This window comes from Mesoplodon mirus (genome assembly GCF_964341445.2).
Source record: "Mesoplodon mirus genome assembly, chromosome: 4".
Classification (NCBI taxonomy): Eukaryota; Metazoa; Chordata; class Mammalia; order Artiodactyla; family Ziphiidae; genus Mesoplodon; species Mesoplodon mirus.
This window is the reverse complement of record NC_138979.1, coordinates 12818579-12845234: the sequence shown is the minus strand read 5'-3', so window position 1 is coordinate 12845234 and position 26656 is coordinate 12818579. Positions and strand designations below refer to the sequence as shown.

Below are 26656 nucleotides of genomic sequence, written 5' to 3'. Positions count from 1 at the left end.
AGAAAAGGCAAACGTATCCAGCAGTTAATTCCTGAGACCATCTGCTTCAGCTGCTGCAAAGTGAATTTTTCCAAACTTCTGGTAACACTTATTTTGGCTTACAGAAGAGATAATCGACCAAGAAGAAAAATTGCAAAACTAAAGTAGCAGCTATGCCTTATTTCTCAGAAAAAGGGGGTTAAGGATGGCAAGAAAGAAGTAGGGGCATAATTAATTGTCTAGCTTTAATTAGGCTCCTGTAAATAATACAAAAGTGAACTTTAAAAAATTAATATACTTATCTTTAAGCATTTTTGGCATTTCTGATAAGCAATTGGAACATATACAAGATATATTTATGGGAAAAGGCTGAGGATAATTCTTATTTGCATTTTATACTAGTTTTATTAAAATCTAAATTTAAAAATATCCTCCCAACAAAACAAAACAAAAAGAATTACTGTTATAAGCAAGTGTAGGGCACAGTAACTCAACTTTACTGATGGTGTTCTAGGCACTTTCATACATTTATGGTTATCTTTTCTAGTGTTTTGGAAGGTCGTACAGCTGAGCAATCAAGGAACATGGGCTAGAGTCTGTCTGGGGTCAGACAGACCTGAGTGTGAAACCCGTCCCCACCTCTTACTTGCTGTGTTGATTGTGAACCTCAATTTACTTATCTGTAAAATTAGGTAATAATAGAACCTATCTCATAAGGAACTATTCCTTAGACATTGCCATTATTATTACAATTAATAAACATTAATATTCTGTTTCTTCTTTTGTAGATGATGTCAAAAAATTGTTAAGGGAGTTAGATGTCGTGAATTCTGTGATTGCTCAGCTGGCCGCAGAAGGTAACACTGCATCCTCCATCTATCAATATTTCAAAAATGGGGAATGGTTTATTTTTCGCATCTGATTAAAGTACCGATTGAAAATAGTTTATGAAACACCAATTCTGTGTTGTCATTAAACTCTCTCAAACTAAGATGGGCTCCAACCAAGTTAAGATCTGTGGAGCTTTGGTTTTCACAGCGTGCTTTAACGTAATGGTTGAATAAGCCTTTACATACTTGTTTTATTTGTTTTTGATACACAGAGGAAGTAGTTATCCACGAGTTTGCTAGTCTTTGCCTAGCAAACATGTCTGCAGAGTATACCAGCAAAGTGCAAATATTTGAACAAGGTGGATTAGAGCCTCTCATCAGACTGCTAAGCAGCCCAGACCCGGACGTGAAGAAGAATTCTATCGAGTGCATTTACAACTTGGTCCAGGTGAGATTAATTTCTAACAATGAGTTTTGACAAAAACTGGTTATAGAATTTATTTTCCCATTAAAAATAGGACAAAGCTTTAAAAAAAAGGTCCAGTTTTAATTAAAATCACTCCTTCTCAGTACTATTTAATAGTTATCATTCAGAGGAAAAACAAATGGAAGTTTAGAGTCGATACCTTTCAGTTTTCACATTTTGTACGTAATTGTCCCCCATAAAAGGGCATTTTAAAAGAACAGAATGGCTTGCAAATTAAGGCAGGATTATACTAGGTAAGTACTATTTCTTCCAAAACAGGAAATCTAATATTAGTGTTGAACTAATTTTGACCTAGGCAGTTACCTGTTGATCTAATCTTGGTGATCCAATTGGTTGTATCATCTGCCTTACGCAATGTACCAAGATTTTGGATTCGGCTTATTTGTTGGTGAAAAGTTGAGTTTTGCTGAACAGAACTCATCATTCACAGTTGCAAGATGCTACCTCACTGTGCTGCTTTCCTTCATAATGGAAGAAACACCCTACCCACCCTCCGCCCACAACCTGTCCTGTCCTCTGGCCCCTCCCCTCCAATCCCCAACCCAGCACACACACCCTCACACCCCCAGCAGGTCAGCTTGCTGCCACTTTGGACAGCCTTCTTTGTTTCTTTTCCTGCTCAGGTTCCTGAACAATTCCCACACACGTTTGATAAGCTTTAGAGCAACTGCAAGTACAAGACACCATTTTAAATAGCCGTCAAGAGAATGTGAAAGAAGAGATATGGGAGCAAAGGTGAAGGAGGGTTCACTGATAAGCAAAGTATCTAGACAAAATATATAGAAAAAGAGGACAAAGGCACTCATGCCAAAAGGCACCCAAAGCATGCAACCCTGGCCCTGGCATGTCCTTGCCACGTAGCTGGGCACCCACTGGTGCTACCTTTACTCTTCCTGAAGAGCAGGTGCAGCCATATCCCTTCTCTGGTGACTTGACTTCATCCTATAGGCCTAAATAATCCTGCAAACGTGTTTGTGTGTTTCATGCCAAGACTCCTCATTAAGTCTACTTCTCTATATTTTTTATCAAGTAGAAATGAAAAGACTTACCTCCACTATTCTTCATAACAGAAGGACTAGTTAATAAGAGTGTATTCATTTCCTAAGGCTGCTGTAACAAAGTACCACAAACTGGCTAAAACAACAGGAACCTATTCCCTCACGGTTCTGGAGGCTGGACTTCTGACACCAAGGTGTCATCAGGGCCATGCTCCGTCTGGGACTCTGGGTAGAATCCTCCCTTACCTCTTCCCAGCTTCTGGTGGTGGCTGTGAATCCTTGGCGGTCCTTGGTTTGCAGCCTCATCACTGCAATCTCTCCCTCTGTCGGCTCTCTCGCCGCCTGTTGTAAAGACACCAATCTTATGCAGACACCACTAATTACCCACCCTACTCCCCCATGACCTTAGCTTAACTAATTACATCTGCAATGATCCCATTTCCAAATAAGGTCACATTTTGAGGTACTGAGGACTAGGACTTCAACATATATTTGCGGGGGGTGGGTGGGTGGTGTTACAATTCAACCCATAGCAAGCAGCAACCTACAGTTTTTATGTCTGAAGGAAGCTGACTATGAGAGGCCAGTTGAAGGATAGACAGAGGGAAGATAAGCTGGAAGTGGGGCCTTTTCTGTCTTTAATTCTATTTTAAGTTTACCGTGTTTTGATTTTAAATGTCATGATTTAGTAGTCAGAGTTTGGGGGCTTTTTATGACTTTTTTGCTTTGTTTTCTCTGTCGCTCACCCCAACGACCCTCCCTCCACCACTCACCCAGGATTACAGGCACACCATGCAGAGCGACTTGTCTGGACTCTAATGACCCCTTGATCTTGTAAATGTCTTAAAGTAAGGTCATGTGTCAGAACTAAACCTGATGTACATTTGCGTGCACAGGTCCTGCCAACAGCACTGCATGCAGATTAGCATTTTATAAACCGGCCACTTGAACGACGATAATAAGGAACTGATACCATCATTTCATTTTATCGACTACTATTTGAAAGAGGGTATAGCGTGTGAAAAGAATTTCATTATGCATAGATTTTATTGTGATGCCGTTTGTAGTAAGAGGAATTTGCTGTATAACAAAAAAACAGTAGCTGCTGAGAAGTCATAGATCATGCCTATTTCCTATTATTGACAAGGTCTGTATAGTTAAAAGGAATATTTTGGTGTTGTCAATCCAGGGTTTGCTTGTATTTGTTTGTGAGTTATTTTGGAAGCAAATCCAGAATAAAAGATGGGAACATTATAACTTATAAGGTTCTTTGTTAGAAAATATAATCTCTCCATTCTTGAGACTGTATTTTGCTTTAAAAATCACTTCTTTGAACATTTATATTTCCTGGCAGGATTTTCAGTGCCGAGCAACACTTCAAGAACTAAATGCAATCCCTCCTATATTAGATCTCTTGAAGTCAGAATATCCAATTATTCAGTTGTTGGCTCTCAAAACCTTAGGTGTTATTACAAATGATAAGGAGTGCCGGGCAATGCTAAGAGACAGTCAAGGAGTGGACCACCTTATTAAGATCCTAGAAACTAAGGTACCTGTAACATTCATTCAACTCTCTATGAGAAGATGTATCTCTCCTAAGTGTTGTTATAAAATACAAATTATAGAATATTTTTTAAATGAAATTTTATTATATTTAAGCATGATGCTAAGTAGAATGGAGTAATTTGCTTATTGCTACATAGTTTACCAGCACAATTAAATCAGACTAATGGTAGAGGGCATTCTAAAATAATTTAATTTTTTAAATCTTCTGATTTAGAAGATTTAAGATTTTTAAATTTTTGTTTGTGATCTTATGTTTTCTTGAAACACCTAGAATTAGTCTTTTAACCTTTGTCTGCCTCAGTTTTCTCTAGGGTAAAGCAAGAAGAGTCATTTACCACACATGATGGAGGGTAACCTGCTTTACTCAGTCTACTGATTTAAATATTAATTTCACCTAAAAAATGCCTTCACAGGAACATCTAGAATGATGTTTGACTAAATATCTGGATACTGTGGCCTAGCCAAGTTAAAACATAAATATTAACCATCACAAGTCCATCGCTAGTCAATCTGGCATCCGTACACAGCTCCTAAATCATTAATCTCCAAATAAAGACAAAAACAAGATCATACTTCCACTTAACATGGTCCAGCTGTCCTGTGTACAACCAAAAACACACTGTCCCCTTCCCCATAGGAGGATGCAAAGTCCTTGGATAATGTTTATTCTTCTACTTGACATCCCACAATAAGATGTAAAATTAACCATACTTAAATACCATATTGTAAAGGCGGTACATCTCATGTTGCCTGAGGGGATAAGAGAGAGAAGAAAAGGATATTTCATACACACACACACACACACACACACATTCATAACAAAATAAGGGAGCGATACTCATGACAATTATAGTCCTCTTTTCTGTAACTGATCACATGGTTGTAGTTGGTATTTATAAGTACCTTCTTCCGATACCCATTCCATATTCCCCTTGCCCTCAGCAAGCACCTCAGCTCATCTTGATTCTTTACTTGGTGCGGTGACCCAAACCTTCATTCCTGAAGAGCCTGGACCATTAGTAGTGGTACCCAGATTGGGTCATTATAGTTTTCCATCAACCTTAATCACAGGGTATGGTATTACTAAGAGATGCCATAAGGGACCCCCTGTATTCCAGGCATAGTCTTCCTCACCTCTGTTGTGGAGTAGCAGTCCAATTTCCCTTGCATAGGTGGGCTCAATCACCCCAATCAGCACAGTTAACTCTCTTCTTTGCCTGTTGATTCAGAGCCATGAGGCTCCCAAAGAGGCCAGGTGGCAGTCTTAGCTTTTAGTTCTGTGGATTCATTGTTGTGTCTCCTGGTGGAAGTATCCCTCCCTTTGGATCTAAGATTTCTAGATCAGCAGAGCATAAGGTTACAGGTACAGGAAACAAAACTTTTGCTACTGAATTGCCATGGGTAATAGTGAGTGGTGCCACTCCCATATCCACTCCTTGGTTCCTGGGAGTAATAGCAATGTATATTGGATGCTGTTCCAGAGAATATACAGCCCTGCAAGTTATTGCCACTTAGCTAGCGCTGTCACTGTGTCTTGCATAGGCCATTCTATCAAGCCAGCTGCTTCAGGATGGTAGGGAACATGGGAAGGCCAGTGATTTCTGTGACCATCTGCCCACTGCTGCATTTCTTTTGCTGTGAAGTGAGTTTCTTGATCAGAACCACTGCTGTGTAGAATACCATGGCAGTGGAGCATCCTTACTGTGATTTCTACCTTAAATTTCTAACTGTTCAGAAAAGGCTTCAGTTTTCCACTGCTATGGGGATTCTGCAGATTCCTCAGGCAAGAAAGCCACACACTCACAATACCTACCTCTACCAACTGGAGATTTTAAGGAATATACTTTCCTTCTGTCTGCTTTTTCAAAAAATATATTCTTTAGATTTTAAACTTGTTGTCGGTGGAAGGCTGTTTGAGCAACATCACTTGGATACCATTACTGGAAGTTTCCAGCAACTATTTTTTATCTGTAAAACATTTTGGAATAGGGGAAATGAGAAGAGATGGGACTAATGGTCGGGAGAGATGTCACGTTAATAAACAGAATTGTTTCCTTGGGCCTCTGTCACACAAAATTAATTACATTATGTTCTGACTGATCTGAGTCCCTCTTGTAATAAAATTTGGATTGCTTTTATTACAATTTTCTAAAGTTGTGTTTGCTTTTATTATTAGGAATTGAGTGACCTGCATATAGAAGCACTTTCCGTGTTGGCCAATTGCCTTGAAGATATGGATACCATGGTGATGATTCAGCAGACAGGGGGTCTTAAGAAGCTCCTATCATTTGCAGAAAACTCTACAATTCCTGATATTCAAAAGAATGCAGCAAGAGCAATTACTAAAGCCGCTTATGATCGTATGTCTCATTTTGTATAAACTAAGCATACCTATTTCCTCCTGTAGTCTTGATTTCAATTAGTACTAACTAACGCTACAGCATTTGTCTGCTTTTAGATGGTCATTTGAGGATAGTGCTATACTTACTATTTAAGATCAAAATTCATCTCAATGCTAATAAGTAAAAGTAGAGATTGCTTTGTCAAGGATTTAATAAGCTCAATATGATTTAATTATAACCTTATTTTTAAACAGTTCATTCCTAAATTAAGTTTTAAGCTTTTATTTCTCCTGATTTTGAAATTTTACAGAATGTATGCACTCTCCGTGATCCCAAAAACGTCATTTCAATAAATCCACATTTGGAATGATATCTATACAGTAATTTCGAGTTGCAGCTGGAGTCTAGCTGTTCCATGTTATATAGCTGTGAAAAATAATATGCTCCTACTATACACATTTCATTGGCAAGCTATGTTGACATAAATCTGTAAAATATGAGAGATTAATTACATCATGAGCACTGAAGATAAAATTATAGTTTCAATTTATGTGTATTTGGAGTATTTTATTTAATAAAAGATGTGATTTTATTTTCCCCCTTCCACATCACCCCTCTTATAAATGATGACAGCTTTGACTAGTTTAAGTGATTTATATTCTAAACATATATACTCACATCTGTATATATGTCTATGTGTATATTATGGGAAACATTTCCTTTTCAACCCATACTGGATTTCTTCAAAGTTTTAATGCAGTATGCCAAATTTCACCTCCCAGTACAAAGTCAATAGAGAGGGGCCTCGTGAGTTACATCATACAGGCCAAATCTAAAGACAGCCTGTAAAATTAATTTTGGCAAAACTGCTTAATTCAGAATCCTCCCAAAAGGAACTTAGGCCTTGTCATTACCTGGTCAGTTCTGTTCTCCATCTACCCCAGGCCTTCTTAGTTATTTGAGACCAGATGAGAGGGCAATGGAAAGACATGAGCAATGTCTAACCTAAAATTTTTACGTATCTCAACTTCTCTTTGGGTTTCGGCCCCTCTTGTGATACAAGTTTCGTGAGTTTATCGCCCATCACGCGATACGGTAGTGAAAAGAGCACGGGGTGGAGAGCTCTTGCACTCTGGTTCTACCACTAATTACGCTACTGGCACTGCAGTGACCTAGGGATGTGTCTGTGAGTGAGCTACAGCCTATCTGGATCTGTTTATGAATTCATTTATTAATGTTTATTAAGCCCCCAGTTTGTATCAACAAACCCAGGGCAGGCAAGTAAGCAGGCAGTCGCGATGCCGTGTTAAACGTGCCTGATGATGGGGGAACAGGATCCCCCAGGAGGGTCCACCTAACGCAGACTCAGGTCAGACAAGCCTTCCTGGAACAGGTGATTTACAGGCTCGGACCTAGAGGAGATGAGGGAAACTGGCTGGGCGAAGAAGGTCCTGGTGGGTCGGGGAGACTCGGCAGTGCTCTGAGGAGAAGGGACAGTGTGTAGTGGCCAGAGAGGGACAGAGCGTGGTGAGTTCCAGAGCTGCAAGTTTTCAGAATGGCCAGTGAATAGGGTGCAGCAGAAAACTGAGAGTCCAGGCCGGAGAAGTAATGAGGCGCCACATGCTGACGGGCATCACACGCCAAGTTTAAGGGCTTCGGACTTTAGTTTCATGGCAACAAAGCACCCCTCAAGTGACTTAGAGACGGGAGGGAACCCTACAGATTTTCACTTTTTAGAGAAAGAGCGCTCTTGCTGCAAAGTGGAGAAGAGATTAGACGTGCGCAGGACCAGATGCAGGAAGACCGGGAAGGGGACTGCTGCGGTGACCGAGGTGACAGGAGGAGGGGTCCTGAAACAGAGCTGAGGTGGTCGCAATGGACTCGGAGGCGTCCCAGCAGCACAGTGCTTGAGGGTCCATATGGGTGTGTTGAATGACTCTGTGGGTTGGGGGAAGAAGAAGGTGATGCCACGGACAAGGCCTTCTGGCTTGGACAGCTGGACGTAGAATGGTGCCACTCACAGAAATGGGGAACTCAATTAGAAGAGCAGGTTTTGATTGAAGGAAAGGAGGTGAGTTCTGTTCTTTTTTAAAAAATTGTAAAATACACATAGTAAAATTCACCGACTTCACCATTTCTAAGCGTACAGTTCAGTGGTATTAAATACATTCATCTTGCTGTGCTACCATCACCACCATCCAGCTGCAGGCCTCGTCGTCTCACAAGCCTAACCCTCTGTACCCATGAATAAATAACTCCCCCCTTCTCCCTCCCTGCAGTCCTTGGAAACCACCATTCTTTCTGTCTCTGTGAGTTTGACTACAAGTACTTATATAAGTGGAATCATACAATATTTGTCCTTTGTGATTGGCTTATTTCACTCAGCATAATGTCCTCAAGGTTCATTCATGTTGTAGCATGTGTCAGGATGTCCTTCCTTTTTAACTCTGAAAAATATGCCATTGTATGATTATATCGCATTTGTTGATCCTTTCATCCGCTAATAGACACTTGGATTGCTTCCACCTTTTGGGTACAGTGAATAATGCTGCTATGAACACAGATGTACAAGTATCTCTTTGAGCCCCCGCTTCCAATTCTTTAGGGTATATACCCAGAACTGGAATTGCTGAGTCATACAGTAATTCTACGTTTACTATTTTGAGGAACTGCCATACTGTTTTCCATAGTAGCTACACCATTTTACATTCCCATCAACAGGGCACAAGGGTTCTGATTTCTCCACATTCTTGCCAACACTTGGTATATTCTGTCTTTTTTTCTTTTTTTTAATAGTAGCCATCCTAATGGGTGTGAAGTGGTATCTCTGTGTTTTGATTTGCATTTCCTTCATGGTTAGTGATGTTGAGCATCTTTTTCATGTGCTAAATGGCCATTTAAAAAATCTTCTTTGGAGAAATGCCTATTCAAATCCTTTGCCCATTTTTAAACTGGGTTTAAAATTTTTTTGTTATTGAATTGTAGGAGTTTTTATATTTTCTAGATATGAACTCCTTATCCAATATATGACTTGCAAATATTTTCTCCCATTCTGTGGGTTGCCTTTTAACTCTATTGATTGTGTCTTTTGATGCACAGACATTTTAAACTTTGATGTAGTCCAGTTTATATTTTCTTAACTCCATTCATAAGTAGGTTTTTACAAATGTCACTCCTTATACTGTTCCGTATTCATTTATAACATTCTCTTTTTACTTTCCATCATCATAAAAAAGTTTTTTGTAGGCTAGGGTTAGGGTTAGCATTGTCACTGCATGTCAAAAACACAGTTGAAACAAAACCACATAATATACACTCTTTAAGTTTTGCTTGCTGAGTAAAGTTTTAACATGCACCCCTAAGTTAGTATGCCTTTGACCTGGCACCAGGAGGAGGAAGGTGTTAACTGCCATGTTCCCATGAGGTTTATGAACTGCATCAACATCTCAGCAGGAGCATAGGTGGCCCACTAGCAACTTCTGAGAATGGGTAAAGCAAAGCATCATTACATACAGATTTATTTTCAGATGCAAAACCTCCTGCTTTTAAATTTACTGAACAAATGTTATTTTTAAAGGACATTATTCTATTAGTAGCATAATTACCTTGCCATCTTTATTTTCTATGTAATTAACACGTAAATACTTCTCAGTGTAGCAATTCAATGAAGGTACTTGGTTAATATGTTAATTTATCTTTTAAATCCATTATAGCCACACTGCAGTCAGCACTTTGGAGGTTTGGTGAACACAGCTGGATTTTGAGAACACTCCCAGCAGGGTTGAGAAACTAATTGCCCACAGTATTTAAATTATTTTTTAAAAATTGTTCCAATAATTGTGTATACACTGTTTTTTTATTGTAACCATCACATACTCCAAAGTTATAGTCTTTTCAAATTAATTCTTTTGGTCGATTTTCTTGATGGAATCCACTCAGAGTGTTCTGTTTAGTAAAGTTGATTTAGCATCATCTTGGAAATATTTTTTTTTTTTTTTTTTTTTTTTTTGCAGTACGCGGGCCTCTCACTGTTGTGGCCTCTCCCGTTGCGGAGCACAGGCTCCGGATGCGCAGGCTCAGCGGCCATGGCTCACGGGCCTAGCCACTCTGCGGCATGTGGGATCTTCCCGGACCGGGGCACGAACCCGTGTCCCCTGCACCGGCAGGCGGACTCTCAACCACTGCGCCACCAAGGAAGCCCATCTCGGAAGTCTTAATTATAAATCTGAGCATTTTAAGTCAGAGATTCTGGAAAAGTCTGAGATCTTGTTTATTCACGGAAAACTAATAAGGACTACATATATTTTAAAACACTTTAGGGGCCATATACTTGAGATTTAAGTATTAATCACAGCTTTTTAATGAAACAGTTATGGCCTGACTGAATTCCAGTTTTAAATGAAAGGAGCAGGGATTAAAATGATAGGATTACAGGACATGGTTCATGATTGCTTTAAGACGAATGAACAGAAGTGTTAGTGACTTAGCTTGTGCCAGTGATGGCCAGATTGCTCAGGCATACATCTGTGTATCAGAGGAACAAAGGCCAAAACAGTATATGCAAAGGTGGTGACATCTGACCATGATACCGCTTCTGTGAAAAAGGTAATTTTTAAAAATCATTGTTGAAAGAAGACAAAAATCAATAAAAGTGGAAACCTAGTTGCTATAATTTCTGAAGATATCTCTGGGAAAAAAGTTAATTAAAATATGTACAAGTAGGGCTTCCCTGGTGGCGCAGTGGTTGAGAGTCCGCCTGCCGATGCAGGGAACATGGGTTCGTGCCCCGGTCCGGGAAGATCCCACATGCCGCGGAGCAGCTGGGCCCGTGAGCCATGGCCGCTGGGCCTGCGTGTCTGGAGCCTGCGCTCCGCAACGGGAGAGGCCACAACAGTGAGAAGCCCACGTACCGCAAAAAAAAAAAAAAAAAAAAGTACAAGTAGTGAATTATTTACACATGTTGATGTAATCTAAGGTAGTATCAGCATTTTTTGCAGAGATCTTTATTCTAACAAAATATTCTTCTCTTGTATATCAACATCCTAAGAGCACATATCACACATTCTTCCATTTTAATCATTTACATTGACTTTATAAAGGTTAATTAATGAGAACCAAACCTATGACAAAATTTTCTTAGGAACTGTAAATAAATTAGCAAGGAATTATCTGTAAGCTGTTTCTTTTCCCACTTGTCTCTGGTTCTATTATAGCATTAAAACTGAGTTCGGTTTAATATATATTTTTTCTAGTACATGCTTTTAATAAATAGTAATTTATTTAGAATTAACTGTAGAACACAAAACAAAAATTGTTTAATGTACTAATTTAATTCAATGCAGTATTTGCTTTTGTATAGTGACGAGATCATTATTTATTAAAAAATCAAACTAAATAGAGGGACATCGGGAACAAAAAGAACATTAAAAATACTTTGGTTTTGGTTTTAATTTAGTGTTTTATAGTGGGGTTAATATCATGGTATGTACTTAGAGTCATAACTTTGTTTTCAAATGAAACTGTTTATGTTATTTTATGTTTATGGCAACTTAGCAATTAAGTAATTATTATAATTTTTGCTATGTCAGCATGTATTGTAACAAGATAAAAGATGATCATAAATTCCTTAAGACTTGGGATTGTATCAATACTTTATTCTCATTTTGACTTTCTCCTCCTCTCTGCTCTGCTCTTGAGCATCCAGCTCACAGGTTTGTGCGTCTTAGGCATTCTTCAAATATAGGGCTTTGTATTTAAAATAAACAGGTTTTTGTATTCAGTGAGAAGACAGCGCGTGTGAACACAGCAACATGACAGGCACATGACTGATGTTAAATAAGTTCTTGCTAAGTCTGAAGCTTGCCTCTTTCTTATTATAGAATTTTCTCTGCCATAGTATTGATATCATATGAGGGAATATGAAAAAAATGCAATGCCCATAATTCATTTTGCATAATCACTGTGTTCTAAAGGATAAATAGGTATATATTTTAGACTGTGACTAAAGCTAACAAATAGTTTGAATTCCTATCATATTTTGGATGGGGAAGTCTTTACACTTGCACAGTTTTTGCAGCAAAATTCTGATTTTTTTTCTCCCTTTTGGTTTATGAAAGCTGAAAATAGAAAACTTTTTCACGAACAAGAAGTTGAAAAATGCCTTGTAACCCTTTTGGGTTCTGAAAACGATGGAACTAAAATCGCCGCTTCCCAAGCTATTTCGGCAATGTGTGAGAATTCGGGCAGCAAAGAATTTTTCAATAATCAGGGTAAGCAAACTGGAAAAGGCCACTTTGAACATTTTTAGGTTGCCATATTCTAGTTCACACGGATGTCTGTAAAGTCACATTTTACCTTTCTTTTTCTGTAGGGATCCCACAGTTAATTCAGTTACTAAAAAGTGACAATGAAGAGGTAAGGGAAGCTTCGGCCCTTGCCCTGGCAAATCTGACCACTTGTAATCCCGCTAATGCAAAGTAAGTACAAAAAGACTCATTCAACAGGGACTTGTTTATGGGATATTTAACAGTCCAAGATGTGCTCATCGTAATCTCCTGGCTTTCAAGGCAGTTTACATATTCTTTCAGATGCTTCTATGTTGAGTTATTTATTCCTCAGGAACCCTTATGAAAATAAGAGTCAGCAGATAAGCCTGTTTTCCAAAGACATTACAAAATCTTGACGGTTTCTGGGCTTGCTGGGAAAATGTGCAGGCCATTTGATGCAGGTAACAGGCTAAATCTTGTAGAAGGTTCCAGAACAGAGAAAACTGGCTAATGCTGGAAATATTAAAAGACAGTCTGCAAATATTGGTAAATCAAGAAAAAAATTTTAAAGAACCAATTTTAAAAGGACATAAACATTAGATAAATTGAGAAACATTTAAAAAGTCCATTGAAAACAACATATATGGGTAAATACTTATGGAGAAGGGTTGAAAAGGAATGTCCTCCGTATTCCAAACACTGTGAAATGTGATTTATATTCATTTAAAATTTTAATTGTCTAGATACTCCATCTACTAATGAGGAAACTGAAGCTCTGCAAGTTTCCCTAATTTTCCTGGGTACACATATTCATTCAACTAGATGAGCTGGAAATTAAAGCCAGATCTGTTAGACTCCAAAGCCTTGCTATTTCCTCTACAGAAGATACAGTTGCCTTATAAAACAGTAAGAATTTTTAGAAGGCAACTTTCATAAATAAAATGATTATTGCCATTTGCGATAACATGGATGGGCCCTGAAGATATAATGAGTGAAGTAAGTCAGATGGAGAAAGACAAATATTCTATGATTTCACTCTTATGTGGAATATAAAAAACAAACCAACAAAATAAATGAACAAGCCCAAGCAAACAAAAACAAATGCATAGATACAAAGAACACAGTAGTGATTACCAGAGGGGAAGGGGCGGGGTGGTGGGCGTGGGAGTGGGAAATGGGTAAAGGGGATCAACTGTATGGTAACGGATGGAAACTAAATTTTTGGTGGTGAGCACACCATAGTGTATACAGAAGTAGAAATATAATGTACATATGAACTTACATAATGTTATAGGCCAATGTAACCTCAATAAAAAGTAAATCTAAATAAATAAAGAAGAGTAAAAAAATTTTTATTTACCTTCCCTAAATATGGTATGAGTATTAGTCAGGGTTCTCTAGAGAAACAAAACCAATAGGAGATATATATATGAGATTTATTATAGGGATTGGCTCATGAGCTTATGAAGGCTGAGAAGTCCCATGATCTGCTGTCTGTGACGTGGAGAACGAGGTTGTAAAGGTCAGTCCCACTGTGAGAACCAGGAGCACTGATGTCCAAGGAAAGGAGAAGATGGCTGTCCCGTCTCAAGCAGAGAGCAAATTCACCCTTCCTCCTCTGTTCTGTATAGTTCCTCAATGGATTGGATGATGCCCACCCACGTTGATAAGAGGGATCTTTATTCAGTCTGCGGATTCAAATGCTGACCTCTTCCAGAAACACCCTCACAGACACACTCGGAAATAATGTTTCACCATTATTGACTGGGCATCCCTTAGCCCAGTCAAGGTGACACATAAAATTAACCATCTCAGTACGTTAGTTTTTAACACTCATTTATTACTGTTTTGTGGCATTGTGGCTAAAATTACCCCTTTCTTACTTGAAATAAATCCTCCTCCATCCCCATCATATAGTTCATCTGTCTCTTACCCTTTCTTTCTTTTTCTATATTCCCACACAAATATTTTATAAGACCTTAATGGAATGACTAAAAATCTAACAATGTCCAATAAAAATGTAGCTGAAATGCATAAGCATCAAAACAAAATTATGTTCCTTTAATAGCTACAATCTTTGACATAACAATTTCCTAAATTCAGGGCCATCATCATCTGTGTGAAAGCACACACATTTCTAGAATATTGGGTCATAGTAAGTAGCAATTTGAAAACAACATATGCAGTGATTTTTACAGTGTAGTCATGCCGGTGCAAAAATATTATGACACGGGCTTCCCTGGTGGTGCAGTGGTTGAGAGTCCGCCTGCCGATGCAGGGGACACGGGTTCGTGCCCCAGTCCGGGAAGATCCCACATGCTGCGGAGCGACTGGGCCCGTGAGCCATGGCCGCTGAGCCTGCACGTCCGGAGCCTGTGCTCCGCAATGGGAGAGGCCACAACAGTGAGAGGCCCACATACCGCAAAAAAAAAAAAAAAAAAAAAAAAAAAAAAAAAAATCTTATGACACAAAAACACTTCTATCTCCAGTGCATTTAGATTTATACATTACCTAACATACTCTAAAAGGCCTCCAGTGTATATAGCCCTCTTGATTTGATGTGAGTTTGCCTGGCTTACATCGTTTTATATAAAATCATAGAAAATTAGGATGGTAAGTAGTTCTAAAAGAAGCTGCCTTCAGATCTTCTCTCTCAATTACCTAGTTATGAGATTTTTGTCTTCTGCCAGTATAGTTCCATTTTGTCAACACAGGGAGGCCAATTAGGACTAAATGCTGCCTGACTTTTCCTCTATGACAATCAACCTTGTTTTTGTAATTTTATTTTATTTTTTATAAATTTTAATTGCTGTTATTTCTTTAACCTATTATGTACCGTACATTGTGATTTCTTTTTTCCAACTTATGTTTGGTGAAGGAAATGGGACATGAATGAAAGTGTTTTATGGATTTTTTTTGAGGTCTATATAGCTTTTACTTTGGACTTTTTGAGCTAAAAGATACTGAAAATTAATGGTTTTGAGGAGGAAATAGAGTCAGATTTGACCTATTTGTGCCAAATGCTGAAAACTGGGGTTGAAAAAGATTTTATAGTCAATCAAAAGGAATGAACACAAACAAGCCCCATTGTCGATCCTTCTAGGGTGGTACTTACTGAAGCTAACCACAGCAGAAGGGACAACAAAGATGATTGGTTATCTGTAGTAAAAAAAAAGTTTCTTACTCAAATCATTTTTTAAAAATTATCTTAAACTCGGCATTGGTGAGTGTTTCCAGTATCGATTTTTAGAAGCAGTCCATTTCATCAGCTTTCCTAGCAAAGTGCTAGCTATAGGAGCAAGGCTGAGTCCCTGCCTCTGCTGCTGGGGGGCTGGAGCTCGGGGTTAGAAATAGTTAGAAGTTGCTTTTCCACCACACCTAAGTAGTAAGAGAAGAAGGCAAAAACCCAGAGCTATTGTCTTCCAGGTGCATTTGGTAGCTGTTTGGATACCTGATAATTGCTAGCCTTTTTCTTTTTTTTTTTAAATGCAGTTAAGCCCTGAGAATTCTAATTTTGTTTGTTAAAATGTAACCCCTTCCCCTATACTTCTATCTCAAGTGCCTAAAATGGATTTCTAATTCTTACACTCAGGGTACCTTCTGGAGCTGGAGACTCATTTCATGAACTGAGTAACAACTGGCATGTTATGACAACATATAATGCTGGTATAATTTCCTTTATGTAACTGAGTTTTGCTTGGAAAGTTGTGGGTAAATCAGAATTTTCTGAAGTAAAGAAAATAATCAACCAGAGGAAAGAGGAACATACTTTGCTGTGACTCTCTTTGCAAAACTGGCAAATGCTTTTTTAAGTCAAAGTATTTTTATAATCTAAAAACATAATTTTATAATATACATAATTTATAATCTAAAATACCTGGATTCAGATTTGCGCTCTTGCAAGAGAAAACACACCCAAATGAAATAAAATAGTACAATGATGAGAAATTTGGTAGCAATGATAAATAAATAAATAACCAGGCCATCCATACCCCTTTGTGGAAGATTTTCAACTTGAATTATAAGTACCTCTTTAATAGGTACCAAAAGATCTTGCCTAATTGTTATTTTCTGTGAATGAAGCTTCCTAGATAAAGTCTTCTAGATACTTGAAAATTTACTTCTATAATCAACAAAGCTTTTAAAAATTTGTAATGAGTTTGAATCAAAACTTTGCAGGAGTGGGGTATGCTTATCATTTTGAGTAAGTGGCTATTGTACGCTCCAGGGTGGTGTCGTCAGGGCCCCTTAGGGAAGGTGGGTGCTTGCCTCCTCTCTGAGTACAGCCTCCAGGTGGGGTGCCTTTGGGGTTGGTGCATTTTATTGACTCCTACTTACAGGCTGGCAGTGTTAATATTCACTGCTGTCTGTAGATCTGATTGGCAGGCACAACCCTGCCAAGGTTCTCTTCAGATCCCTTCCCTTCAGTCAGTGAAAAGCTTGGATACCAGGTAACCAAGCTTTATCAAAGTTTACATAAAAGCAGTAAGGGAGGACCTGAGGCCACTGCTCTAAGGGGTGTTTTGGTCTTTACAGGCCATTTCTTTCTACCTTTCTTTTTTTTCTGATAGTTCTCATGTGTCCTCTGGATATGTGAAGTCTCCAGGTATTGAGTTATGGATAAGTGAAACTGTAGTTAAAAAAAATAATTTAACAAACACAAATCCCTTTACTTACAAACAAGCCAATGTCAGAGAGTAAAATGATGCAGCGTAACATAGATAATCAAGTATATTCTGAAAGTACATTCACCTCCCAGAAGTGTTCTGCTTTAGGCCTTTCGAATGACCATCCTCTCTGCGTGGAATGTCCTTCTACTCCAGGATGCCCACCGCGCAGTCCCTCACCCCCTCAGGTCTGCCCCAATGTCCCCTCAAGGAGGCCTATGGTGACCACAGTGGTTACAACTGTACCTCCCACACACATGCTCCATCCTCCTTTCCTACTGCCCTTTGCTCATAACCCTTATCATTTTCTTACATACCATACAGCTCACTCATTGTGTCCTCTGACCAGCACCCAACACCTTTGTCTGTTTAATTCATGGACACACACCAAGCATCTAGAATAGTGCCCATCCCATAGCAGGCTTTCGGGGGGAAATACAACCAAAAGGAAAAGGACAGTGAAAAACAGAAGGTCTATCTGACAATGCCCATAACTTGAAACAGAAAGTGATCATCTGTATTGTGTTGTTTGTTTGTTTTCACATAATTTGGATCACAAAGTGGAGAGCAACTTAGCTCTAAGAGTCTTCTAGCCATACTTTTCGTTCTTTATTATCTGCAGAAAAAGGTCACTCAAAGTAGACAAAAGGCAAAGAATAAGAATAAAAGTAACTATTTGAGGGTACAGGAAAAGAAGACAAGAATAGCCAGATTCACTTATTTAAAGTGACAGGGGAAAAACAAGTAATATCATTTTTAAGTGAATAAGTAAAAAGTGAGGTTAAAACAACCCCCATAGAAAGAAATAGATAAAAAAGGAAACCAAGAAGCAATAATGAATTTTAAATAAAAATGTAATCCAATTAGTTAATTTGGACACCATTATCTTTTTCGGTTCACTGTTAATCTTTCTGACAATACTCAATTTATAATACTTTTTGGAAAGGAGAAAGTTGTTCGCTTTTGAAAGAAGTACTATTTCAGCTAAATTTCATGTTATATTTACCTTGTACTCTTTTATCCAAGTAGTCATATCAAAGTTTTATATTATTTATGCAAGTACTGAGAGAATTTATTCTTGGTTCACATTTTCTGAGGGGCAGAGTCTAAATATTATAAGAATATTTTAAACTATTAATTTATAACATCACTGCCATCTGTTGGATCTGATAAGAATTAGAGTTTTTAAGTTATTCCAAGGATGAAAAGAATTCAATGCTTTTCATTTCCCAATGCCAACACTAACTAAATTTTGGCTATTGGTAAACAATGAAAAGATTAGAAAATAATATGACTGTTGATTGGTATTTTTCAAAACATACAATTATTTTAAGAAATAAAGCACAGTGAATAAAATTAAATTATATAAAGTAATAACTACAATTGACATGTATATACACTACAAAAATAAAATAGATAACTAATGAGAACCTACTGTATAGCACAGGGAACTCTACTCAATGCTTTGTGGTGACCTAAATGGGAGGGAAATCCAAAAAGGAGTGGATATATGTATACGTATAACTGATTCACTTTGCTGAACAGCAGAAACTAACACAACATTGTAAAGCAACTATATGCCCATAAAAATTAATAAAGAAAAAAAAGAAGTGGTGTGTGTATATATATATATATATATATATATATATAATGGAATACTACTCAGCCATAAAAAAGAATGAAATTTTGCCGTTTGCAGCAACATGGATGGACATGGAGGGCATTATGCTAAGTGAAATAAGTCAGACAGAGAAAGACAAATACTGTATGATATCACTCCTATGTGGAATCTAAAAAATACAACAGGCTAGTGAATAAAACAAAAAAGAAGCAGAGTTAAGCAGATTGACGGAGGAACCAAGATGGTGGAGTAGAAGGATGTGCTCTCACTCCCTCTTGCGAGAACACCAGAATCACAACTAGCTGCCGGACAATCATCGACAGGAAGACACTGGAACTCACCACAAAAGATACCCCACAACCAAAGACAAAGGAAAAGCTACAATGAGATGGTAGGAGGGGCGCAATCACAGTAAAATCAACTCCCATAATTGCTTGATGTGTAACTCACAAACTGGAGAACACTTATACCACAAAAGTCCACCCACTGGAGTGAATTGAAGGTTCTGAGCCCCACGTCAGGCTTCCCAACTCCGGCAACGGGAGGAGGAATTCCTAGAGAATCAGACTTTGAAGCCTAGTAGGATTTCACTGCAGGACTTCAACAGGACTTGGGGAAACAGAGACTCCACTCTTGGAGGGCACACACAAAGTAGTGTGTGTATTGGGACCCAAGGGAAGGAGCAGTGACCCCAGGGAAGACTGAACCAGACCTACCTACTAGTGTTGGAGGGTCTCCTGCAGAGGCAGGGGGTGGCTGTGGCTCACTGTGGGGACAAGGACACTGGCAGCAGAAGTTCTGGGAAGCACTCCTTGCCATGAGCCCTCCCAGAGTCTAGTCATTAGCCCCACCAAAGTGCCCAGGTAGGCTCCAGTGTTGGGTTGCCTCAGGCCAAGCAACCAACAGGGAGGGAACCATCAGGAGACAAGCAGATTATAGTTTTACTGAGCTCTTCCCACCAGAGTAACAGTCAGCTCTACCCACCACCAGTCCCTCCCATCAGGAAATTTACACAAGCCTCTTAGGTAGCCTCATTCACCAGAGGGCAGACAGCAGAAGCAAGAAGAACTACAATTCTGCAGCCTGTGGAATGAAAACCACATTCACAGAAAGATAGACAAAATGAAAAGACAGAGGACTATGTACCAGATGAAGGAACAAGATAAAACCCCAGATAAACAACTAAATGAAGTGCACATAGGCAACCTTCCAGAAAAAGAATTCAGAATAATGATAGTGAAGATGATCCAGGACCTCAGAAAAAGAATGGAGGCAAAGATCTAGAAGATGCAAGAAATGTTTAACAAAGACCTAGAAGAATTAAAGAATAAACAAACAGAGATGAACAATACAATAACTGAAATGAAAACTACACTAGAAGGAATCAATACAAGAATAACTGAGGCAGAAGAACGGATAAGTGACCTGGAAGACAGAATGGTGGAATTCACTGCTGTGGAACAGAATAAAGAAAAAAGAATGAAAAGAAATGAAGACAGCCTAAGAGACCTCTGGGACAACATTAAATGCAACAACATTTGCATTGTAGGGGTCCCAGAAGGAGAAGAGAGAGAGAAAGGACCCGAGAAAATATTTGAAGAGATTACAGTCGAAAATTTCTCTAACATGGGAAAGGAAATAGCCACCCAAGTCCAGGAAGCACAGCGAGTCCCATACAGGATAAAACCAAGGAGAAACACACCGAGACACATAGTAAACAAATTGGCAAAAATTAAAGACAAAGAAAAATTATTGAAAGCAGCAAGGGAAAAATGACCAATAACATACAAGGGAACTCCCGTAAGGTTAACAGCTGATTTCTCAGCAGAAACTCTACAAGCCAGAAGGGAGTAGCATGATATACTTAAAGTGATGAAAGGGAAGAACCTACACCAAGATTACTCTACCCAGCAAGGATCTCATTCAGATTCGATGGAGAAATCAAAAGCTTTACAGACAAGCAAAAGCTAAGAGAATTCAGCACCACCAAACCAGCTCTACAACAAATGCTAAAGGAACTTCTCTAAGTGGGAAACACAAGAGAAGAAAAGGACCTACAAAAACAAACCCAAAACGATTAAGAAAATGGTCACAGAAACATACATATCTATAATTACCTTAAACGTGAATGGATTAAATGCTCCAACCAAAAGACACAGGCTTGCTAAATGGATACAAAAACAAGTCCCATATATATGCTGTCTACAAGTGACCCACTTAAGACCTAGAGACACACACAGACTGAAAGTGAGGGCATGGAAAAAGATATTCCATGCAAATGGAAATCAAAAGAAAGCTGGAGTAGCAATACTCATATCAGATAAAATAGACTTTAAACTAAAGAATGTTACAAGAGACAAGGAAGGACACTACATAATGATTAAGGGATCAATCCATGAAGAAGATATAACAATTATAAATATATATGCACCCAACATAGGGGCACCTCAATACATAAGGCAACTGCTAACAGCTATAAAAAAGGAAATCAACAGTAACACTATAACAGTGGGGGACTTCAACACCTCACTTACACCAATGGACAGATCATCCAGACAGAAAATTAATAAGGAAACACAAGCTTTAAACGACACAACAGACCAGATAAATTTAATTGATATTTATAGGACATTCCATCCAAAAACAGCAGATTACACTTTCTTCTCAAGTGTGCACAGAACATTCTCCAGGATAGATCACATCTTTGGTCACATATTAAGCCTCAGTAAATTTAAGAAAATTGAAATCATATCAAGCATCTTTTCTGACCACAATGCTATGAGATTAGAAATGAATTACAAGGAAAAAAACATAAAAAACACAAACACATGGAGGCTAAAGAATACATTACTAAATAACCAAGAGATCACTGAAGAAATCAAAGAGGAAATAAAAAAATACCTAGAGACAAATGACAATGAAAACATGACAATCCAAAACCTATGGGATGCAGCAAAAGCAGTTCTAAGAGGGAAGTTTATAGCTATACAAGCCTACCTCAAGAAACAAGAAAAACCTCAAATAAACAATCTAACCTTACACCTGAAGGAACTAGAGAAAGAAGAACAAACAAAACCCAAAGTTAGCAGAAGGAAAGAAATCATAAAGATCAGAGCAGAAATAAATGAAATAGAAACAAAGAAAACAATAGCAGAGATCAATAAAATGAAAAGCTGGTTCTTTGAGAAGATAAACAAAATTGATAAACCATTAGCCAGACTCATCAAGAAAAAGAGGGAGAGGACTCAAGTCAATAAAATTAGAAATGAAAAAGGAGAAGTTACAACAGACACCACAGATATACAAAGCATCCTAAGAGACTACTACAAGGAACTCTATGCCAATAGAATGGACAACCTGGAAGAAATGGACAAATTCTTAGAAAGGTATAACCTTCCAAGACTGAACCAGGAAGAAATAGAAGATATGAACAGACCAATCACAAGTAATGAAATTGAAACTGTGATTAAATATCTTCCAACAAGGCTTCCCTGGTGGCGCAGTGGTTGAGAGTCCGCCTGCCGATGCAGGAGACACGGGTTCATGCCCCGGTCCGGGAAGATCCCACATGCCGTGGAGTGGCTGGGCCCATGAGCCATGGCCGCTGAGCCTGTGCATCCAGAGCCTGTGCTCCGCAACAGGAGAGGCCACAACAGTGAGAGGTCCGTGTACCGCAAGAAAAAAAAAAATCTTCCAAAAGGGCTTCCCTGGTGGCACAGTGGTTGAGAGTCCGCCTGACGATGCAGGGGACATGGGTTCGGGGCGCGGTCTGGGAAGATCCCACATGCTGCGGAGCAGCTGGGGGCCCGTTAGCCATGGCTGCTGAGCCTGCGCATCCGGAACCTGTGCTCCGCAACGGGAGAGGCCACAACAGTGAGAGGCCCACATACCGGAAAAAAAAAAAAAAAATCTTCCAACAAACAAAAGTCCAGGACCAGATGGCTTCACAGGTGAATTCTGTCAAACTTTCAGAGAAGAACGAACACCCATCCTTCTCAAACTCTTCAAAAAATTCCAGAGGAAGGAACACTCCAAACTCATTCTATGAGGCCACCATCACCCTGATACCAAAACCAGACAAAGATACTACAAAAAAAGAAATTTACAGACCAATATCACTGATGAATATAGATGCAAAAATCCTCAACAAAATACTAGCAAACAGAATTCAACAACACATTCAAAGGATCATACACCATGATCAAGTGGGATTTATCCAAGGGATGCAAGGATTCTTCAATATACGCAAATCAATCAGTGTGATACACCATATTAACAAACTGAAGAATAAAAACCATATGATCATCTCAATAGATGCACAAAAAGCTTTTGACAAAATTCAACACCCATTTATGATAAAAACTCTCAAGAAAGTGGGCATAGGGGGAACCTACCTTAACATAATAAAGGCCATATATGACAAACCCATCGCAAACATCATTCTCAATGGTGAAAAAATGAAAGCATTTCCTCTAAGATCAGGAACAAGACAAGGATGTCCACTCTCACCACTATTATTCAACATAGTTTTGGAAGTCCTAGCCACGGCAATCAGAGAAGAAAAAGAAATAAAAGGAATACAAATTGGAAAAGAAGAAGTAAAACTGTCACTGTTTGCAGGTGACATGATACTATACATAGAGAATTCTAAAGATGCCACCAGAAAACTACTAGAGCTAATCAATGAACTTGGTAAAGTTGCAGGATACGAAATTAATGCACAGAAATCTCTTGCATTCCTATACAGTAATGATGAAAAATCTGAAAGAGAAATTAAGGAAACACTCCCATTTACCATTGCAACAAAAAGAATAAAATACCTAGGAATAAACCTACCTAGGGAGACAAAAGACCTGTATGCAGAAGACGATAAGACACTGATGAAAGAAATTAAAGATGATACCAACAGATGGAGAGATATACCATGTTCTTGGATTGGAGGAATCAATATTGTGAAAATGACTATACTACCCAAAGCAATCTACAGATTCAATGCAATCCCTATCAAATTACTAATGGCATTTTTTAGGGAACTAGAACAAATAATCTTACACAAAAGACCCCGAATAGGAAAAGCGGTCTTGAGGGAAAAAAACGGAGCTGGAGGAATCAGACTCCCTGACTTCAGACTACACTACAGAGCTACAGTGATCAAGACAATATGGTACTGGCATAAAAACAGAAACATAGATCAATGGAATAAGATAGAAAGCCCAGAGATAAACCCACGCACCTATGGTCAACTAATCTATGACAAAGGAGGCGAGGATATACAATGGAGAAAAGACAGTCTCTTCAATAAGTGGTGCTGGCAAAACTGGACAGCTACATGTAAAAGAATGAAATTAGAACATTCCCTAACACCATACACAAAAATAAACTCAAAATGGATTCAAAACCTAAATGTAAGACTGGACACTATAAAACCCTTAGAGGAAAACATAGCAAGAACACCCTGTGACATAAATCACAGCAAGATCTTTTTTGATCCACCTCCTAGAGTAATGGAAATAAAAACAAACAAACAAAAAGGGACCTAATGAAACTTAAAAGCTTTTGCACAGCAAAGGAAACTACAAACAAGACGAAATGGGAGAATATATTTGCAAACGAATCAACGGAGAAAGGATTAATCTCAAAAATATATAAACAGCTCATGCAGCTCAATATTAAAGAAACAAAAAACCCAATCCAAAAATGGGCAGAAGACCTAAATAGACATTTCTCCAAAGAAGACATACAGATGGCCAAGAGGCACATGAAAAGCTGCTCAACATCACTAATTATTAGAGAAACGCAAATCAAAACTACAATGAGGTATCACTTCACACCAGTTAGAATGGGCACCATCAGAAAATCTACAAACAACAAATGCTGGAGAGGGTGTGGAGAAAAGGGAACCCTCCTGCACTGTTGGTGGGAATGTAAATGGATACAGCCACTACGGAGAACAGTACGGAGGTTCCTTAAAAAACTAAAAATAGAATTACCAGATGATCCAGCAATCCCACTACTGCACATATACCCAGAGAAAACCATAATTCAAAACGACACGTGCACCCCTATGTTCATTGCAGCACTATTTACAATAGCCAGGTCATGGAAGCAACCTAAATGCCCATCGACAGGTGAATGGATAAAGAAGATGTGGTACATATATACATACAATGGAATATTACTCAGCCATAAAAAGGAACGAAATTGAGTCATTCATTGAGACGTGGATAGATCTAGAGACTGTCATACAGAGTGAAGTAAATCAGAAAGAGAAAAACAAATATATATTAACGCATGTATGTGGAACCTAGAAAAATGGTACAGATGGGGCTTCCCTGGTGGCGCAGTGGTTGAGAGTCCACCTGCCGATGCAGGGGACGCAGGTTCGTGCCCTGGTCCGGGAGGATCCCATATGCCGCGGAGCAGCTGGGCCCGTGAGCCATGGCCACTGAGCCTGCACGTCCGGAGCCTGTGCTCCACGACGGGAGAGGCCACAACAGTACAGAAAAAGAAAAAAAAAAAAAAAAGGTACAGATGAACCAGTTTGCAGGGCAGAAGTTGAGACACAGATGTAGAGAACAAACGTATGGACACCAAGGGAGGAAAGCCGCAGAGGGGTGGGGATGGTGGTGTGCTGAATTGGGCAACTGGGACTGACATGTATACACTGATGTGTATAAAATTGATGACTAATAAGAACCTGCTGTATAAAAAAATAAATTAAAAAAATTTTAATACAAAAAATATTAAGAAAAAAAGCAGATTCACAGATAAAAAGAACAAACTAGTGGTTACCACCTGTGGGCGTGGGCAATATAGGGGTGGGGAAAAAAGGGTTATCATCGGTTTATATGAAGTCACGTGTGTGAAACTTTTGGAAATTGTAAAGCACTATATAAAAATTTTTTAATTTCATTCAATAAATAATTATTTACAATACAATTATTTTAATACCTATAGAGAAGTAAGTCAAAACTGTGATTTTGATATAGAAAGTAATCAGGTCTCTGCTGTCTACACATAGATCATACTAACTAACTCTCATTCTTCATACTTACTTCATGTTCTCTCCATAAAGAACTGGGCGATTTCCTTAAATCTGAGAGACCTTGTTATCTTCTCTTTCTTATTTTTTTATTTGTTGTTTTTAATACCCCTTCTTGACTTCCCACAACAGCAGTGACTCAAGGAAGTTTTAAATGGCAGCACATATAGTGGTTACTTAAAAAAATTTTTTTTTGATTGATTGCTGGGCCACCGCTTGCTTCCACAATACCAGAGACAAAGAACTCTTCCCTAGGGATCATCCTGCCATCATGTAACCTACAGTCAGGACCACAATAAAGGAAATGAGGGAGATGAGTAAGGATTACGCTCCAAGGGGACTCCAGAAAGAGACAGAATGCCCCCAAATTATATGGATGTGCATTTTGAGTGCTTTGGGAACTTTTCAGCGTCCTCATTCTACATGGATGACGTGTCATTTTGTATTATCAGTATTAATATTTCTCTTCACTAACATAGAAATAAAGCATTGACCGAATAATTTTAATACCTAGTAGAATTATTCATGGGGTACTATGCCTAAGAAAGCCATGTAATGTGTAGAGAAAATTTTTGAAAGATATTCCACATACAGAACTTTAAGAAAAGACAGCACTTCATTTATTCAGTGACCCAACTCCCTATCCATTCAGTGTTGTTAGGGAAGGGCCTGACCTTGAGTGATTTCTTGGAATGTTAAAACTCTCTAGTGCGCATACAAAGCACTTTTCAAAGCTTTTAAAAATTCCCACCCCATTAAACAGAGTTAGTGGAAGTTAGTATACATGTATATTTATTTTTACAAATATTTTAATTTCTTTTATTCTGTAGACTTAAGTATAGACTAGTGCTATTCCTT

At 38.6% G+C, this 26656-nt stretch overlaps 1 protein-coding gene across 2 annotated transcripts in view; it reads left to right on the top strand.

Moving 5' to 3' along the window:
* Positions 1-26656, top strand: part of ARMC3 (armadillo repeat containing 3) — a 92998-nt gene that overhangs the window by 26005 nt on the left and 40337 nt on the right. For both annotated transcript variants that reach the window (XM_082616815.1, XM_082616814.1), the window contains exons 4-9: positions 768-836; positions 1082-1257; positions 3649-3843; positions 6037-6220; positions 12319-12471; positions 12573-12678. In XM_082616815.1, the coding sequence (XP_082472941.1) occupies positions 768-836; positions 1082-1257; positions 3649-3843; positions 6037-6220; positions 12319-12471; positions 12573-12678 (883 nt within the window). The remainder of the gene's footprint in view (positions 1-767; positions 837-1081; positions 1258-3648; positions 3844-6036; positions 6221-12318; positions 12472-12572; positions 12679-26656) is intronic.